The following is a 20,428-nucleotide window of genomic DNA, read 5'->3' on the forward strand; positions in this document are numbered from 1 at the left end:
GATACTGATTACACATCTCTCTCCCGATCCCAATGACGACAACGGAAATGAAAATCGAGAGAGATAAATTTTGGGTTCCTTCGGAATGGATGAGCTGTCCTTATTTTTATTTATCTGTGACCCAGAATAGATCTGGGGAGATCACTTGGCTGATAGGAGTCTTAAATTCTACGTAAAATCTCAAGGTGACCTCTTTTGCTTAGAACAGATTAGTGTGGTGTGTGTTGAAAGTAGTATTCAGTGATCTAAAACATTGGTCACTTACTTGATTATAACTATTGTGTTTCTCCAACTTTGGAAGCAGTTCAATACAAATGGAACTCCCACCCCCACTCCACTCCTGCCCATCATAATGGAGAGAACCTTACCCCCAAACGCCATCAGATAATGGAATTTGTCAGATAATCAAGATTCGATGGTGCATTCTTGGGATTAACTATGCCCAGTAGTTCTCATGCACTTTATACTGTTGTCAGTTTTGGTACTTTTATTTTATACAATTACTCTCCTTCAGGTCTGAAATAGGACTTTCTACTGGCCTCCCCGCCCTTGACTTACACAAATACCATCATGGATGATCAAGAACACAGGTATTGAGACATGGATAATCAAGGTTCCATGGTAATGTAATGCATTTTCCTCTCCTGATCCGTGAGATAGGTAGGTGATTGGATCTCTTGTACTGACCACTGGGAAACATATAAGAATACTTTCTGATGATTATCTCTCTGCCACCCTCCCTCTCATTTGGGAAAGTGTCCAGCCTCTGCTCTGCAGTTCCTGATATTGGAAATACACTTGTGAGAAACATGACCATGAAGTCTTACATTATAAGTACATGAGGACATCAGTGCACAATGCTACCAGGTGGGCATGTTTTTTTTTTCTCCACTTCTGTTTCTCTTACCCTTGCTCCTCATCCCTTTACATAGGTTCAATCCTCACACCATTGAATTCCCATTGTTAAATACCAGTAAGCTTGTTATGGAAGGATAATGCTGGAGCCTATCTTTACTCAGTTTCACATTTATTGTACAGAGTAAAAGGATTACAAACATGTAGCTCCTCACTCAAGTCCTCCACCAGACTCAGTAAGAGTCTCCTTATAAGTGCTCAAGTAAGATCCCAGTTAACACCCTCTACCTGCATATAATTAAACAATTGATACACAATTAACAAATTCCCTTCTTTCTTTTATAATAAAACTTAAATTAATATGCTCAAACAACATTTCAAAATTCCATATTAGGTACAATGTATTAACATGCTCAAAGAACATTTCAAAATAAATCAAAATAACTTCCATATTAGGTACAAAATATTATGTTGCGAGACGCCCCTCCTCTAGCACCCCTAACAATTTCTTTATCACCAGCATTTGTTTCCATCACACTTTTTGTAGAGTATACATTGTCCCACAAAGAATGATTACCCACATAACATTCAATGGATATCCTATCTTCAGTATATCCCTCGTTCAGAATTTCAGCTAAAATATTTGGCAAATAGAACCACATGTTCACTGCCTCCACAAGACCCAGTGTTTCTGCAGTTAAAATGCTTTTAATGACCACTTTTATTTTCTTAGCCTCCCAAGCTAAAGGACAACATTTCCCATTTTCACCCATCAGGAAGATTAACATGGGAAGCATCACTAAAGATGACTAGCTTCATGTTCTTTGGGTCACCTAAGGATGGGAACTTCAGCACACATTTCTCCAGATTTAATTTTTCTGATGTTTTATTTGCCCTTAAAACATTCTCAACTTTTGGGTCTTTCATCATTGTACTTATCTCTAGCACATTAAAACTAGTATCAGGTCTAGTCTGAGTACACAACCAATTTAATTGACCAATCAAGCTTTGCAATTGCTCAGTCTCTGCTTTAGATATAACATCATCGTTCTGTGATGACCTAGCATGATTAAGCGGGATGGGACTAATATTCCCTAAATAGGATTTTTGATTTAAAGTTATTCCAGACCTCGTCTGCTTAATATGTAAACCTTAAATATTTAAAGGCCTCACAAGCCTGACTCCCAATCTTAAATTCTGCCCTAATCTTATTAACATATTTCCCAAAATCTGCAGTACCACCCCATAGGAAATCATCAACGTGCATCATGAAGATGCCTGAAAGTTTCCCTTTATGATACCAATAAAACATTGCAGGATCTGCTTTTAGTTGAACACAACCAATTTTCAACAAAACAGATCTCACTGAGAAATACCACACCCTGGAAGCATCATTAAGGCCATAGACGCATTTGTTCAGTTTCCATAATTTTCCTTCTGCATCTGCTGCCTCTTTGGGTGGTTTCAGAAACACTTCTCTCTGAAAGGTTTCACCCTGCAGAAATGCGGCTTTTATTTCAATGGATCTACACTCCCATGAATATGTGGCCAAAAGAGCTAAGAAGACTTTCAAGATTACTTTTCTAGCTGTGAGAGAGTCCACTCTAACATCTGTATCACCCAATCGCTCTTCAAAGCCCCTCACAACTTGCCTCGCTTTAGCCATATAATTCCCATCGGCAAGGACATTCTCAGTACAAATCCATCTATGTGACAAGGCTGGTTGTCCCCTATCTGGTACCTCAGAATAAACTCCAAACTCTCTTCAACTGTCTAATTCCTTATGCTTTGCTGGCATGAAAGAGGAGTTGAGGTCTGGGGCAGATTAGCCATGATCTTATTGAATAGCGGGGCAAGCTTGAGGGGCCAAATGCCTACTCCTGCTCCTATTTCTTATGTTCTTATCAGTTTATCCTCAAGTTCGTTGGCAGCCACTAAAACTTCAGTCATGAGGACTTCTGCTTCTATTCTGAGACTGCTCTCTAGTCTTCATTTCATTGTGGAATCTGTTCAAACTATGGCCTCTATTAGCACTTTAATGTCTTTCGAGACTATTGCTAGAAGATCTCCCTCACGCGCTATCGGAGGCTCTTTCTCCAGTACAGGATCATTTCCTGATGCAAGAGTCACTTGCAGACCCACTATTAGAACTTGCACTGATCTTTCTTACTCTCCACTCTTTCAAACCCATTCTGCCAGTCCATGGATCTTGCTTCTTGGCCATCTTCTTGAACATTCAACCAATATTTAAACTTGCCAGTACATTTTCCTGCACATCCCACAATTGTTGCATCCCTCCATTTATTAGACCCTCTGGAATATATGTTACCCAAGTACCTACTTGGGGTGATTGTTCTTTGGATGCGATAGCTCTTTCTTGAGCGTCATGATCGCTCACATTACTATCCAACCCTTCATCTACCTCATTCTGTTCCTCAGGACCTTCATCACAAAACACATGATCATTTGAGGTACAAGGTGCCTTGCTTCCCTCTTTCAGCTGCTCAACTTCTGAGATTTTGTAATCAACCCTGAATAAATGTGAGGAATGAACCTTAACAGTTTGATTTCCATGCTTGATAACTATTATCTTACCATCATGACCTATTACCTTACCAGGGCCCTTCCATTCCCTATGATCCTCTCCTTTTATAATACACCAAATGTCCTGGATGAAATTCTCAGAGCTCTCAACTTTGATTAAAGCCCATCTCCCTGAATGTAAAGCATTCAAATGTGCAGAAAAAACTGAACTAATTATAGTACTTTCTTGAGCAGAAGGCAATTTGGGATTCTGCCCATTGATCAATTGATAGGAACTGTATCCCCCAACCATCTGAAGTGAATTCTTTGCATGAACCCCCCATGCCAGGACAGTTGTCAATTTGCAGCTTGGTTGGTCAGCTCAGATTTTATGCAGCATTTCATTAATCACTGCATTATTCCTTTCACAGAGCCCATTGCTGAAAGGACTTCCAGCTGCAGTATTCATAACTATAATGTTCATGTTCTCACACATGTCTCTGAACTCATCATTCGCAAATTCCCCTCCATTATCAGTCAGAAACTTAGCTGGTTCACCAAGTCCAGTCCCTATCTATTTCTCTATGATTTTATCTATAATCATCTTTTTGTCTTTGCTATTATTGTAGAAAGACTAAATCTAGTTGCTAGGTCTATAAAATGTAGAATTAAAGTATTCTTGCCTTTGTCCCATACCTTTAAATCCATGGCAACTACCTCGTTAAAGTCACCTGCCAATGGAAGGCTTACAATAGGACTTGATGGCGTCCTCTGATACTTCTTACAGATTTCACACTTTTCACTAATCTCTTCTATAATCCTTGTATACTCTTCATCAATCACACCTGCATCCTTTAGCAAGGTTTTTAATCTTTGACGAGAAGGGTGAGCAAATTGTCTGTGCAACTTTAAGACAATTTGCTTTTTATCTCTTTGATTCTTATCACCTAATGCCATTAATACTGCTTCAACACTCTGACTAGAAATATCAGGTTTTGTTAAGGGAATACAATAATGCCCTGACGGGGTAAACTGCAAATTCACTAACTTTCCAAAAACAATTGCCTTATAATGCTCCATATCAAGTTTCATTTGTGCCTTTTTCATTGAAGGTTTACTCAACAGTAAAGGTATCTCACTAGAGACTACATCAGTACTGATAAAGTAGCTTATGGCTTACTCCAGCTATTTTACATTGAATTACGACTCTTTTCAGTGACTTCAATGTGTTGTTACTATCAAACCTGGTAGTACTTTTATACTCCTTGCGATGATCCTCACTACTGAGTGAATCCAGATAGCATTGTAACCAAGCACTATCTAATATAGTGTAGTTGAATGAATCCACAACTAACACATTTACCACAGGACTAAAACTCCTTTTAACTGGTAAAATTTGTTCAGGTTTATCAGTATCTTCCTCTTTTGCCTCAGAATTCTCTGTGTCATGTGTTATTTCGAGGACTCTGCCCCTCCACTTTGGGCAGTTCATTGCATAATGATACTTTCAGTCACACCTGAAGCACCGATTAAGAGTTCCTTGGGCATTTATGGGATTCATTTGCCTGTAATTGGTGTTCCAATTCTGTCTTTCACTGTAATAGTCAGCCCTGCTAAAGGTGCTTCATCCTCATTCCTCCTATCTTTAACTCTTCCATTGTACTTATGCCTGCGTTCAGTATCTGGACCATTTTGAAATCCAGTAAACATCAAGTCCTCCATTGTTTGTGTCACTGCAGAATGCCCTGTTGTGCTACCAGGGCTGCTGGCAATGACTATTTCCCCAGGAATTACTTTAAAGCAGCAGACATTTGATCTAACAGGGAGTCTTTTTTCCAAGAACCGAACCCAGTCAGAACCAGGAGCCTGTCCATATGCCACACCTTAGCATAATCTAGCAAGTTAAATCCTAGTGCTGAACCAGGGATTTCCAAATTGAATTTCCTCAATGTTCTATACAGTTTGTTAAAGTCCATGATATATTCCTCCATTGAATAACTATCTGTTTCCAAAATCTATCAAAGTCTGACCATGCCTCATTAAATGGGTCATCTTTCTTGTAAATTTCATGCAGAAATTCAAACCGAAGATCCAAACTTTCTTGGGTATTCAACTGACAAGCATCCAGTTCACAAAACATTTTACTTTTGATTTCACTTTTTGTAGGAAGTGACAACACCAAGACCATACCTTGTTTCCTCTTTGGTAGGGATGAAACCTGTGTCCACATGTCCACTTCATTCTTCCACTGGTCATATGGTTCAGACACAGAGAACATCGGAGGGTAATCATACCCTGACAAGTTACACTTGCTTTCTGCCATATTTTCCACATTAGCCAGTGAGATTTTAGTTTTCTATGTCAAAAAAAAAAATCCTAGTTTCTAACTTTCAGCTTTAGGCAACCATCCTCTGCCACCATGTTAAACTCCAGAAAGCTTGTTATGGAAGGACAATGCTGGAGCCTATCTTTACTCAGTTTCAAATTTATTGTGCAGAGTAAAAGGATTACAAACATGTAGCTCCTCACGCAAACCCTCCACCAGTCTCAGTAAGTGTCTGCTTATAAGTGCTCAAGTAAGACCCTCCACCTGCATATAATTAAACAATTGATACTCAATAAACACCAATCTTAGCTATGCTGCAATGGGCTTGTACTGAAAAAGGAGACTAGGCCAGAGAAGTTCCTGTTAGGGAGAGGAGATGCCCTGGTGAATGCACGCATTTGCTGTTAATATGTGCTCCTGCTGCTGACTAAGAATAGCACTGATGGTGCCTGAGGATAAGCTGTCCACCCACCTTTTGGTACGCAGGATTTGCGTGACCTGCACGGTAGGCAACAATGGGAGCATATCATTTGGGAGGGGGTGGGGGAACAGGTGTAGTGCCCTCAGAAGTGGGTGCAACCCCTAAAAAAAATCCTCATCTTGGAGTTGCTGTACACCATGTTGGAGCACAAGCTTCAGCTAGTGAGTATAAGTACTTACCCTTTGGGCTGGGGTTGGGGTAAATGAGAACAGTCATTCATGGGCCACTGTCATGCACCTCCTAGTGGTGTTTGTATAATTTGGATCTATAAGAATATTCTTTACCATTGCATATTGCTTGCAAAGTATATAATGAACAAAGAACCCACCTAAATCCTTTTCTGTGGTTGTCCTGAGGAGACAGAGTCTTACCTTAAATATGAAGCAAAAAAAACTAATCTGCCAGTACAGGTATCTCAATAGACATGAAGTAAGAACAAATATCACCAGATCTTATTCAAACTTTGGCAGTCATTAAATTGTTGTTTTGTGGTTTTGAATACTGAAGTGAAACCAACTGTAGCAGAGATTAATGGATACCAAGTACTGCTTAGATCACTGCCATAATTTAATACCAACAGTAGGGTAATTACATTTCACCTGTAACACCATGACAGCATCTGATGTGAATAGTTTGACTCAATAAAATGTCTGTAATTGCTAAGTGGAGTGTCAGGAAGGTCTGACAGATGAGGAACAATGGACTCCGTGTGTACCAGTTCCTGACAATTAGAGTTCAATCTCAAAGATCACAGTATTTTAATCCTAATGGTGAGAGTACATTCCCATATGACAACTATGAATCATCACTGAACTCATTTAAATGAGCGAGAATAGAGTTTGGAAGAAGAGGAAGTAATATTCCAGTGACAAACATTCAGTATGGCACTTTTAATTTATAGATCAATACAAGTAACCTTTACTGTTTTATAGTATTCGTATATCTGTGGACAATTGGGGTGATGGTTCGTTCAGTTTAAGTAGTCAGTGAAAGGGGCACAGTTTGGCTTCTTAGCATGCCCCAAAATTCAATGAGGAACAACATGTGCAGAAACTGCTGACAGCCTTGTGCTACTAGAGTCAATAGTTTATTTAAATTTTTCTGATATTTGTGGTCAAACTGAGCCATGCCAATGCAGGGAAATGGGTCCATTTCCATGTTTGGCACCTTATGTCAGTGCCAGTTCAAAGCTTAGGTTCAATGTAGTTTAAAGGCAGTGTAATACCCCTCTGCATTCCCCAGAAATGTGACTTATTGTACACTGGCTATTGTTGCAAAACTATCAAGTACTGTGGGGATTGGATTGAACTCAGGCTCATTGCAATTAGGTCATAAGACCCAAGACCAGATGAGAAAGGCCATTCAGCCTATTTTAGTTTATACAACTAGGATAATCCAGAGATCATGCCACTGGTCTGTAAGAGGTTCTTAAGTGATTCCAAGGTTTTCAGCTCTACATGGGAGTCCAATGACGTATTTGTTTAGTTTCCATAGTTTCCGTTCTGCATCTGCTGCCTCTTTGGGCCATTTCAGAAACTCTGAAAAGTAGCATCCTGCAGAAAAGGGGCTTTTATGTCGATTAATCTACATTCCCATGAATATGTGGCTAAAAGAGCTAAAAATATTTTCAAGATTACTTTTCCAGCTGTCAGAGTGTCCACTCTAACATCCATAACACTCAGTCACTCTTCAAAACCCCTAGCAAATAACATCGTTTTAACTTTAAGTCCAATCTGCAAGGACTTTTTCAGTACAAATCCAGCAATTTGAGAAATATGCGATTAATAAGATCAGAGTAGAATTTAAAATTGGGAGTTAGACTTATGGGGCTTCTAAATGTATTGGTTTAGATATTAAGTGGAGTCAATCTGGAATAACTTTGAATCTACAATGCTGGTTGTCCCTTATCTGACACCTCAGAATAAACTCCAAACTCTCTCCAACTAAATAATTTCTGTTGTTTTGCTTCTCTTATTAGTTTATCCTCAAGTTTACTGGTAGCTACCAAACCTCATGATCATGAGGACTTCTGCTTCTAGTCCTGTTATGAGAGTGTTCTGTGGCCTTTACTTCATTGAATAATCTATTCAAGATATGGTCTTGACTTGCATTTTTATGCTTGTGGGACTACTACTGCAAGATCTCCCTCTTGCCGCTATCGGAGGCTCTTTCTCCAATATGTACTTATTTTCTGACGCAAGACTCACTTCCAGACCAACTATCAGTACTTGCACTGCGCTTTCTTACTCTCCACTCTTTTACCCCGATCTGCCAGTCTATGGACCTTGCTTCTTGGTCATCATCCTGAACATTCAACAAATATTTAAACTTGCCAGTAGCCTTTCCTGCACATCCCATAATGTTGCATCCTTCCATTCACTAGACGCCTCTGGAGTATATGTCACCCACTCTAGGCAATTGGCCTTTGGATGCGGTAGCTTTGTCCTGTGCGTGATGATCACTCACATTGCCACTATCCAGCCCTTGATCAACCTTATTCTGTTCTTCAGGATCTTCATCACAAAACACGTGAGCGCTTGAGGTATAAGGTGCCTTGTTTACTTCTATTAGCTGCTCAGAGTCCAATATTTTTAAATTAATTCTGAGTAATCACGAGGAATAAACCTTAACAGTTTGATTGCCATGTTTGATAAGTACTGTCTTACCATCATATCCTATTACCTTACCAGGCCCTTTTCACTCCCTATGATCCTCTTTTTTTATAATACACCAAATCTCCTGAATTAAATCTGTCTTGGATGGTCTTATATGATGCCTCAGCGATCTCATAATTTTCTCTGAGAACTCAGCCTTGATGAAAACCCATCTCCCTGCAAGTAAAGCATTCAAATATGCAGGAAAAAATAGAACTAATTGTAGTACTTTTAGTGCATGAGGACAATTGCACAGCACAGAAGGCAATTTGGGATTTCACCCCTAGACTAATTGATAGGGACTTTACCCTCCAACTATCTGAAGTGAATACTCTGCATGAACTGCCCATGACCAGGATCATTGTCAACTTGCACTCTGGTTAATCAGCTAAACTCTGATGCAGCATTTCATTGATCACTAAATAATTCTTTTCAAAGAGTCCATTGCTGAAAGGACTTTCAGCTGCAGTATTCATGACCATAATGTTCATGTTTTCACACATGTCTCTAAACTTGTCATTGGCAAATTTCCCATCATTATCAATCAGCAACTTCACTTGTGCCCCAAGTCCAACCCTATCCATTTCTCCATGATTTTGGCTATAATAACCATTTTGTCCTTACTACGTATCATTGTAGAAAGATTAAATCTGGTCATCAGGTCTACAAAAAGTAGAATGAAAATATTTCTGTCTTTGTCCCATACCTTTAGATCCATGACAACCACCTTGTTAAAATCACGTGCCAATAGAAGGCTTACAAAGAATGTGACAGTATCCTCTGATGCATTTTTCAGATTTCACACTTATTGCTAATCTTTCCTATTTTTGTTTTTCCACCCCACCTCACCTTCATTTACTCAAAGCCGACTACATTTCTAATCTTTGCCAGTTCTGATGAAAGGTAACAGACCTGAAATGTTAACTCTGTTTCTCTCTCCACAGATGCTGCCTGACCTACTGTGAATTTCCAGCACTTTCTGTTTTTATTAACCACAGTTTTAGACTGTGTCTACTTACAGAGACTCAAGTGAATACCAAGTTAATGCCACCACCTGCATACAATTAAACACAATTAATATACAATTAACACCAATCTACTATAAACATATACCCCTTACATTGTGGACACCATTGTCCTCAAGTACAAGGGACACACTACTACTGTGGGTCAAATCAATATTTGCTGTAGTGTGACGAGAGTTGCAAGACATCAAATATAAGGCCATACTCAAACACCACTGAAATAGGCAACATCTTAGGGGGAAACTGTACTTACTTCAGTTCTGTCAGATGGGTGCATTGTTCAATAATGGAGAAGAATTGCACCAGCTCTTCCTTTTTAAATCTGCATTCCTTCACACTGTACACAACCCCATGAAGAAGAGAAATAATGCACGTCAATATTATCAAAGAGAGTTCTGCATTCATTAGTCCCTGCAGTGTGTAAAACTTAACCAAGCAATGAAAGATAACTGGTGCTACAGAATATCAACTAAACAGCAAGCATCAAGTTACAAAGAAAATTAAGCAGGAAAGATAGCAATCAAGAATAATTAGGAACTGAAAGCTGGTAAGAGAAAAGTACCTAAGTGGAAATATAGGAATTCATATAATAAGGGAATGAAATGAATATAAACAAAGGTACAAGGAAATAGTGCAAGTGATGAAAGTCGATCATTTCATAACCTTGGATAAACGTGATCCCTAGTTATGAAATATATTGATAAATTGGGTGCAAAATTCGGAACCGTATTGCTCTTTTTTGGACGTTGTTAATGTCCATACAGGTTCGAAATGGCATTCACGGCACACGTGCACATTTCGGGTTTGAGTTGTGCTGGTCACTATTTTGATGAGGGCATTAGCATGCGCACAGTGAGTGTCTGATGAAAGTATTCAGGACGAAACAAAACCATCTAATAGAAATTAATAACTACCCAACTGTAGTTGTAGTGACAGTGTTTTAGCCACATGCACTAATTGTATTAGAAAAGATCTTAATATACTCACGAATTACAGGTAAACATGAATCATGTATTTATATTTATTTAACAAACATCTATCCCCAGTTAGTAACCAAGGAAATAAAGCGATCACAATGATGAAGAAAACTCACACATTTGCTTTTTTATCTTACTATTTTACCAACAAATGCAGAAAATATAAAAGAACATGTGCAAAAACCATGCAATTGTGAGTATTGAGATCACATGCCCAACAACAATGTCTGTTACTTATTTTTTATTTACTAATCAGCAATGCAATCAGTCATATTTGAATTTCCAACTAGCCACATGTGGCTAATGGCTTATGTATTGGGCACCTGGGTTAAGGACCCAAATCCAGTTAAATCTCATTTAGTGACACTCTATGCTGGTTGAAGATCTAATCATTTAGAAGTGCAAAATGTGATGATGGAACAAGAAAAAAACAAAAGGGGGAAAAAAATCAATGAACTCACTCACTTGCACACTTTCTTTCCACATCTCTTCACAAACTTGATAAGGGATCTACAATTTGAAGCCAAGCTATGGAAACAAATGAAGACATGCAATAAATTTCATCTGTGTTTCAAAGACCCTAACACAAAATGTGTTAAAAGATTACTGTAACAGCCGACCTCAGACAAATCCAGCCTAAATCCTGATTGATCCAAGTTTAGTACCTGATTATCCAATCAACTGCCCATTAATTTTGTTGTACAGAGTTCTGACAGACCAAACTACTGTCATTGTAGGGATTGCTAATGGATTGAGCTTTCCCTACTCTCTGGTCCTTTATACAATTCCTGATTATCACAAAACCTCACCCAGCTATGTGGCTTATAAATCCTAGGCTCGCTATATGGTCAATCCACTGCCATGTTTCAGTGAGACAGCAGTGATTTTACATGATATAGGATCTGCAATACTTGCTGAATGCCCCATTTTATTTGTGTTCACTGGAAATTCTGAACCAAGTATAAATCCTGTTCCAGGGCAACATTTCACGGCAAATTAACCATGTGTTTGTCAAGATCTATCAACACTAATGCATGGGGAAGAAACAAACATTAGTCAATTTTGACTGCATGCCTTTTTAAGAGTAGGTCAGAAGAGCCAAGCAATAGAACAGAAAATATTAAGAATACACTGCAGGTCGATTAGTACTTGACAGGAGCAAGGTTTCTGGGGAGACCTCTCCTCGCAATTCAGTTTTTATGAAGGATCTCAGCTCTAAACCATAAGCTGTTTTTTTCCCTTTACAGATACTGACTGACCTGCTGGGTATTTCCAGTATTTTCTGTTTTTATTTTTGATTGCCAGTCTCCCTAGTAGTTTTTCTTTTTATACCCGCAACTGACTCTACAATCTTACTCAGAGTCTTGTTACCAGATAGGATAAGTCACTGGTATCACTGTTTACTGATCAAATTAGCCTATATTCCTGGCAGAGAGTTTATTATAATTAGATAATCTAATGAATTGGCATTCAGGTTTCAATTCATATAAAGGCCTATTTCAAACAGTTGTGAAAGAGAATGCGTCAGGACTTTCTAAAGCTGCATGATTTTAAAAATCAAATTAATTGTTTAAATGAGAGTGGTGTAAGATGCATATAGAACTAGAACTGTTTCCTACAACGAATGCAGCACAGCCAGAATCAGAAGAGAATTCCAGTTGTAAAGAATAAGAATTACTGACTCGGAAATGTTAAAACAATCAGAGGTCAGCTCAGTGCCACTTACAGTCTGTGCGTTCTGTACTAGGAACACAATCAAAGACATTACCTGATAAAGAGTTACAATGGACTAATTTATTTGACTAAGTTAACAGTTCTTCACCAAGAAGAGCCAATGACAGTCTCCCCACCGAACTATAAAGATTTATTTATGTTTAAGAATAAGTAATCTGACAATCTGTGCACGTTTTGGCCTGTACTAAAGTAAGAATCCCTGCTCCTCCACCACACTAGACGGGTTAGAGGAGGAGGAAGGCACTTGCTTTAGCATTTGTTTCATGTATAAAAGATCACTGGGATTGAAGCTGTAAAACTCAAAGATTATTTTAAAGGAATCTAACTTCTCAAAATTGTTGATACAGCTGAATAATTATATAAAAAAGTAAGAGAATTCACAGCAAAGAAAGATCCCTCAGTCCATTACAATCACTCCATCAAGCCACCTGCTAATCCCTCACTTCATGAAACAGTGAGTTATTTTCCCTACCTCCCCTGAAAAAAACTAATAATGCTATTAATCTTCCTATAAACCACAATCCCTTGGTCAACACTGTTAGGATCATCTAGTTCATGGTTTATATGAATTGTTTTATATGAATTGTTTCTTTTAGGAGGTTACTTTTAGTTTTGGGGAAATTAAAATTGTAGATGTAAGGGAAGTGAAATTTTGGAATTTGAAAAGTTCAGACCACCCAAGATATTTACACTTTAAAGGTCTCTACATGTATACTTACAGGGTCAGGGTTAGGGGGATGAGAGCCATAAAACAGTAGATAGACCTGTTTAGTTGGGAACTGAAGTCTGAAGTAAGTCTGAAGAGAATTACCCTATCTCTGTTAGCAATGTGAATTATTCGTGTGGGTACCCAGAACCAAAGGGATGTTTTGGAGTTGGAGTTAATTAGCTTAAATTTCTATCTGGGACATCCCAGTGTACCACATTACTATGGAGCTAGATTATGCAGGGAGATGCCTTTTGGTTAGGTGTTTCATCTCTGTGTTTTCTCACAGAATGTCAGTTGGTGTTTGGAAGCAGCTTGAACCAGGTGGAGAGAGAAACTGCCAGAAACTGGGGCAAAGAGCAGAGATTTGGAGTCACTATGCAAGGATGCGAGTGAAGCCCATCCTCAGGCTGGGGAGGGTTCACCTAGCTGGTTACTCGAGGAAGAATCCCTAAGAAATGTCTCATTTCAGAAGATAGCTGGGGAAACTAAGGAAAATTGAAATGAACTCCTGTGAGCCTTGGATTGGTCCCAGAAGAAATGAAGGAACCCGCAAGATCCTGTACAGAAGAACTCTTGAGTGGAAGTAAAAGTCAAACGGGGAAAGTTCTGTTGAGATTCTCAGGTTTAAAGTATAAGACATTATGTTCCGTTGAGATTTTGGATTTAAAATCTAAGTGATTACAAATTATAATATTAAATTAGTAGTGCTTGCTTTGTTTAACTTTTGTACAGTAAAGGTTTTTGTTGAAAACGTGAAATCTAGTGGCGTAGATCATTCAGTTAATAACTGGGAGATCAAATTTCTCTTGAAAAGTTATTGGTCTCTAACAAGATCGTAACAACACATTGATTCAATTCCTTTTACAAGAGATAACTGACTCTGAATCAACTTTTTTCTTTGGGAGTTTGTTCCACACGACCACTGTCCTGTGGGGGGAGAAGATTTTTCCAATCTTGCTGTAGATTTGTACATCTTGTACTTGTGTCCTCTAGTATTCTGTTCATTGTCCAAGTTAAACAGATTGTTTACATTTCATGATTTTGATGATCTGTAATAAGTCTCTCCTCAAACTTTTTTCTCCATTCTTTTTTTTCTTTTCTTTCTTTTGGGCCTCCTTATCTCGAGAGACAATGGATACGCGCCTGGAGGTGGTCAGTGGTTTGTGAAGCAGCGCCTGGAGTGGCTATAAAGGCCAATTCTGGAGTGACAGGCTCTTCCACAGGTGCTGCAGAGAAATTTGTTTGTTGGGGCTGTTGCACAGTTGGCTCTCCCCTTGCGCCTCTGTCTTTTTTCCTGCCAACTACTAAGTCTCTTCGACTCGCCACAATTTAGCCCTGTCTTTATGGCTGCCCGCCAGCTCTGGCGAATGCTGGCAACTGACTCCCACGACTTGTGATCAATGTCACACGATTTCATGTCGCGTTTGCAGACGTCTTTATAACGGAGACATGGACGGCCGGTGGGTCTGATACCAGTGGCGAGCTCGCTGTACAATGTGTCTTTGGGGATCCTGCCATCTTCCATGCGGCTCACATGGCCAAGCCATCTCAAGCGCCGCTGACTCAGTAGTGTGTATAAGCTGGGGGTGTTGGCCGCTTCAAGGACTTCTGTGTTGGAGATATAGTCCTGCCACCTGATGCCAAGTATTCTCCGAAGGCAGCGAAGATGGAATGAATTGAGACGTCGCTCTTGGCTGGCATACGTTGTCCAGGCCTCGCTGCCGTAGAGCAAGGTACTGAGGACACAGGCCTGATACACTCGGACTTTTGTGTTCCGTGTCAGTGCGCCATTTTCCCACACTCTCTTGGCCAGTCTGGACATAGCAGTGGAAGCCTTTCCCATGCGCTTGTTGATTTCTGCATCTAGAGACAGGTTACTGGTGATAGTTGAGCCTAGGTAGGTGAACTCTTGAACCACTTCCAGAGCGTGGTCGCCAATATTGATGGATGGAGCATTTCTGACATCCTGCCCCATGATGTTCGTTTTCTTGAGGCTGATGGTTAGGCCAAATTCATTGCAGGCAGACGCAAACCTGTCGATGAGACTCTGCAGGCATTCTTCAGTGTGAGATGTTAAAGCAGCATCGTCAGCAAAGAGGAGTTCTCTGATGAGGACTTTCCGTACTTTGGACTTCGCTCTTAGACGGGCAAGGTTGAACAACCTGCCCCCTGATCTTGTGTGGAGGAAAATTCCTTCTTCAGAGGATTTGAACGCATGTGAAAGCAGCAGGGAGAAGAAAATCCCAAAAAGTGTGGGTGCGAGAACACAGCCCTGTTTCACACCACTCAGGATAGGAAAGGGCTCTGATGAGGAGCCACCATGTTGAATTGTGCCTTTCATATTGTCATGGAATGAGGTGATGATACTTAGTAGCTTTGGTGGACATCCGATCTTTTCTAGTAGTCTGAAGAGACCACGTCTGCTGACGAGGTCAAAGGCTTTGGTGAGATCAATGAAAGCAATGTAGAGGGGCATCTGTTGTTCACGGCATTTCTCCTGTATCTGACGAAGGGAGAACAGCATGTCAATAGTCGATCTCTCTGCACGAAAGCCACACTGTGCCTCAGGGTAGACGCGCTCGGCCAGCTTCTGGAGCCTGTTCAGAGCGACTCGAGCAAAGACTTTCCCCACTATGCTGAGCAGGGAGATTCCACGGTAGTTGTTGCAGTCACCGCGGTCACCTTTGTTTTTATAGAGGGTGATGATATTGGCATCGCGCATGTCCTGGGGTACTGCTCCCTCGTCCCAGCACAGGCATAGCAGTTCATGTAGTGCTGAGAGTATAGCAGGCTTGGCACTCTTGATTATTTCAGGGGTAATGCTGTCCTTCCCAGGGGCTTTTCCGCTGGCTAGGGAATCAATGGCATCACTGAGTTCCGATTTGGTTGGCTGTATGTCCAGCTCATCCATGACTGGTAGAGGCTGGGCTGCATTGAGGGCAGTCTCAGTGACAGCATTCTCCCTGGAGTACAGTTCTAGGTAGTGCTCAACCCAGCGGTCCATCTGTTTGCGTTGGTCAGTGATTATGTCCCCCGATTTAGATTTGAGGGGGGTGATCTTCTTGATGGTTGGCCCAAGAGCTCTCTTCATGCCATCATACATTCCTCTGATGTTTCCGGTGTCTGAGGCCAGCTGAATATGACTGCATAGGTGTTGCCAGTAGTCGTTTGCGCAACGCCTAGCTGTTCTTTGTGCAGTACTTCTGGCTGCTTTAAGTGCTGCGGATGTTAAATCGCTGGGGGCTTTCTTGTAGTTCAAAAGTGCAATGCGCTTAGCGGCTATGACAGGTTCCAGCTCTTCATTATGAGATTGAAACCAGTCTGCATTTCTCTTCGCACTTTTGCCGTAGGTGGTCAAAGCTGACTCATAGATGGCGTCTCTGATGTGGGCCCACTTGGTCTCAGCATCCCCTGTGGGAGTGTTTTGAAGGGATGTTACAAGTGAATTTAGAAATTTTTGTAACAGCTGTGGGTGAGAAATTCTGCTCGTGTTGATGCGCGGGTGGCCCTTCTGCTTGGAATGATGCAACTTCTTTGGTCTGAGTCTAACCTTGCTGCACACCAGGGAGTGGTCGGTGTCGCAGTCCGCACTGTGGAAGCTGCGTGTGATTTGAACACTGTTTAAGGCGGCTCGCCTTGTGACAATGAGGTCTAGCTGGTGCCAACGACGTGATCTTGGGTGCCTCCATGAAACCTGGTGACAGGGTTTAGTGTGAAAGAACGAGTTGGTGATGCAGAGGTTTTTTTCTCCATTAATACTGAGTTTAGTTACTTGACGGTTTCTTTATAACTTAGTTCCTTAAGATCAGATCACTCTCCTCTAAACCCTTTCTGGTGCAGCATATATTCTTTTTCAGATAAGTAATTCATTATAATGTTCTCACTTGTAGACCAATGCCCTGCAAAGACATCCCAGTACTCAGTCTACCTTACACTGATCTGATGCTTTTGGACAATTAACAACCATTTCCAAATCCTGTTCATTCTTGGCCTTTGCCAATACACCCTTTAAAGGAAGCACTTGACTGTGTTCCTGTGGGGTCAGGTATCTCTGTGCAAAATAGAGTTCTTTTGTGTTGCCACTTTAATAGGATGCACTTGCTGTATCCTGATGAAACTGCCAGAGTTCCAATGGCCTAGTTAAAATAGGGTCCTTTTATGCTTGACGTTTATTGTTACCTGTTCCTATGCACATCACCTGACATTTACTCACATTGAAATCCACCTGCCATATTTCTGCCAATCTACATACTTTATGCTTGACCATTTCTACATTACATATATTATAAACATACAAAAATGACAGGGGCAGGAAAAGACCAGCTGGCCCATCGAGCCTACCCCACACTCATGATGCCTGCACCATGACTTAAGACCTCCCAGAAGCCATATTGTCCTCAAGTATATAGATAGCACGAGCGATTCATATTTGTGACAGATCAGAATTGTACAAATACATTGCCAGCTCCTAAAAGAGGGACATTTTATCAGTAGAAGAGAGCACAGCCTGCAGAGAAAATGAAAAGGAAGATTACGGTGTGCTTACCTCACTTCAACCTCCACCACATTCCTGCAGGTATTGAGAGATTCCACCAGGTACAGAACGCCGGCTGAGGAGATTCTGTTGTTGCTAACACTGGAGCAGAATCAGACATAAAACACTGGTTTCGGCAAAATTATTCAGTCTTACTCTGTGAGCAAGACTATAAATAACAAGGAGGAAAAGCTGATACACTAAATAGAATTAGTCCAATTTACTTCATCAAGTATGTTTAATATAAACTTCAAAAACACACTGGTAGTATACTCTGGGCCCTCACTCTGGCTACACTCTTCTGTAGTTCTGAGGGTAATGGTTTGCAGCACTCATTAATGGCAGTAGCAGCATTTGGTAAAGAGCTGAACCATGTGTCTGACCATTCCCATTATGCTTGTTGGACTGATCAGGGAGGAAACACTGGAATATATTTTTTAATTTTCCCCTAGGTGTAAAACTGGCATTGCAGATTGCCCACCTTACATTCATTTCCATTGATTACAGTGTCTATAGCAGGCAGGGTCTACCATGGGCAGGTTCTACAGAGGATGGGTCTACTGCGGCCAGGGTCTACAGTGGACAAAGGCTACAGTGGGCAGCTACAGAGAGCTGGGTCTATAGAGTGCAGCGTCTACAGCAGATACTATCTACAGCATGCATGCCAAAGCGAAGAGCCGATCTGCCATGCCAGTTTTCTGCCTGGGCGACAATTTGAGAATCTTCCCCAGTTTATTCAAAACAGTCTATGTTTGACTTCTGCAGTAGATCCTGGCTATAATGCAATGCTTGGGAAATCAAACTTTCTAGTCAGCAGTCACTGCTAATGAAGTAGTGAGAATCAATTAGTAAAAGACGAGAGCAATTGGTGCAGAAACACAATTAAACTTAAGGCATAACAATCAGCGTTTATACAGCATCAGACTATTTGACCCACGAGTTTTATATAAGCAGAAACAGAAAGACTTATTTCAGTCATCATTGTTCTTATACATTTCAATAGCTGTAATGTAAGAGTGACATTAATTGTGCAGTTGCTATTAAACTTGAAGGTGGTGAAGGAAGACGGTTTAAGGATTTGATTTTTCAGACTCCATAGTTTTCAGCATAATAAAAACAGATACTCACTCCATTAGTTTTAAAACATGCAGCTTTGGTAAGAAATCCCGCAGACATTGCAATCCTTCATCTCCAAGTAAATTGCTGGACAGGCTAAAGAATGATCAATAAAACTCATTTTACTTCACATCGGAGGAGTACATAATGCACATCAGCAGTTAGCTAGGCCATTTATAACACTTCCTTAAAGTTTAATCTCCAGGAGGAGATTGAGATCAAGCTTTTCCATTCAATACTGGCAGTTTGCATGAGCTCCAAAGTAACAGCTTACTCTGCTATCTTCACCATTTAAATTGGACTCAACCTTCAGATACTGCAAGGGATGTTCACAGTTGTGTCTTGTAAGGCAGATAGATGCCACCCTCTCCTCACAATGACATCGAGGTATATAAATGGGCACTAACTAGGATATACCAACTAAACTATGCCAGCCTAACAATGTGCTCCAGGTACTCAGTTATAGCTCTGGTCAACAATGTACTTACTCCAGTTCAGTCAGGTCTTTGCAGTGTTCAAGAATCTTGAATAGTTTTTCCACACTCCTCTTGTCCAGGTTACACTCCTTCAGACTTTGAAAACAAGAGAGAATGTTGATTTTGCTGCAGAGTGAACCAAATTACCACTCCCCATAGCAGAAGGTGAAGGATTACCTGAGAATCCGTGAGCAAGGAGGTTCTGGTTTCTTCCCATTTCCTTCGAGTCTGCAAAAAAGAGACAGCATTGACACAGGAACAAAGGAGATCACACAAACAGGGTTGTTACTGATACTGCAACAGAATCACAGAATCGTTACAGCACAGAAGGAGGCCATTCGGCCTATCGTGTCTGCGCTGGCTCTCTGAAGGAGCAATTTACCTAGTGCCACTCCCCCACCTTCTCCCTCAAGCCCTGCACATCCTTCCTCTTCAGATAACAATCCAATTCCCCCTCTTGAATGTCTTGATTGAATCTGCCTCCACCACACTCTCAGGCAGTGCATTCCAGATCCTAACCACTTGCTGTGTGAAAAGGTTTTTCTTCATATTGCCATTGCTTCTTTTGCCAATTATCTTAAATCTGGGCCCTCTTGTTCTCGATCATTCCACCAATGAGAACAGTTTTCCCTGTACTCTGTTCAGACCCCTCATGATTTTGAACACCTCTATCAAATTTCCTCTCAACCCTCTCTTCTACAAGGAAAACAGTCCCAACTTCTCCAATCTATCCACGTAACTCAATTCCTCATCCTTGGAACCATTCTCTTGGAACTTTTCTGCATCCTCTCTAATTTCTTCACATCTTTCCTAAAGTGTGGTGCCCAGAACTCAACACAATACCCCAGTTGAGGGCAAACCAGTGTTCTATACAAGTTTAACATAACTTCCTTGCTTTTGTAATTTATGCCCCTATTAATTAAGCCGAGGATACTATATGCTTTATTAACTGTGCTCTCAACCTGTCCTGCCACCTTCAATGATTTATGCACATATACACCCAGGTCCCTCTGCTCCT

At 40.6% G+C, this 20,428-nt stretch overlaps 1 protein-coding gene across 6 annotated transcripts in view; it reads right to left on the reverse strand.

The window, feature by feature from the left end:
- Positions 1 to 20,428, reverse strand: part of nlrc5 (NLR family, CARD domain containing 5) — a 248,668-nt gene that overhangs the window by 82,080 nt on the left and 146,160 nt on the right. For all 6 annotated transcript variants that reach the window (XM_068049594.1, XM_068049593.1, XM_068049592.1 and 3 more), the window contains 6 exons: positions 19,588 to 19,638; positions 19,423 to 19,506; positions 18,947 to 19,030; positions 17,831 to 17,920; positions 11,307 to 11,369; positions 10,118 to 10,201 (listed from right to left, as the gene is read on the reverse strand). In XM_068049594.1, the coding sequence (XP_067905695.1) occupies positions 10,118 to 10,201; positions 11,307 to 11,369; positions 17,831 to 17,920; positions 18,947 to 19,030; positions 19,423 to 19,506; positions 19,588 to 19,638 (456 nt within the window). The remainder of the gene's footprint in view (positions 1 to 10,117; positions 10,202 to 11,306; positions 11,370 to 17,830; positions 17,921 to 18,946; positions 19,031 to 19,422; positions 19,507 to 19,587; positions 19,639 to 20,428) is intronic.

This window comes from Heterodontus francisci, chromosome 17 (genome assembly GCF_036365525.1).
Source record: "Heterodontus francisci isolate sHetFra1 chromosome 17, sHetFra1.hap1, whole genome shotgun sequence".
Classification (NCBI taxonomy): Eukaryota; Metazoa; Chordata; class Chondrichthyes; order Heterodontiformes; family Heterodontidae; genus Heterodontus; species Heterodontus francisci.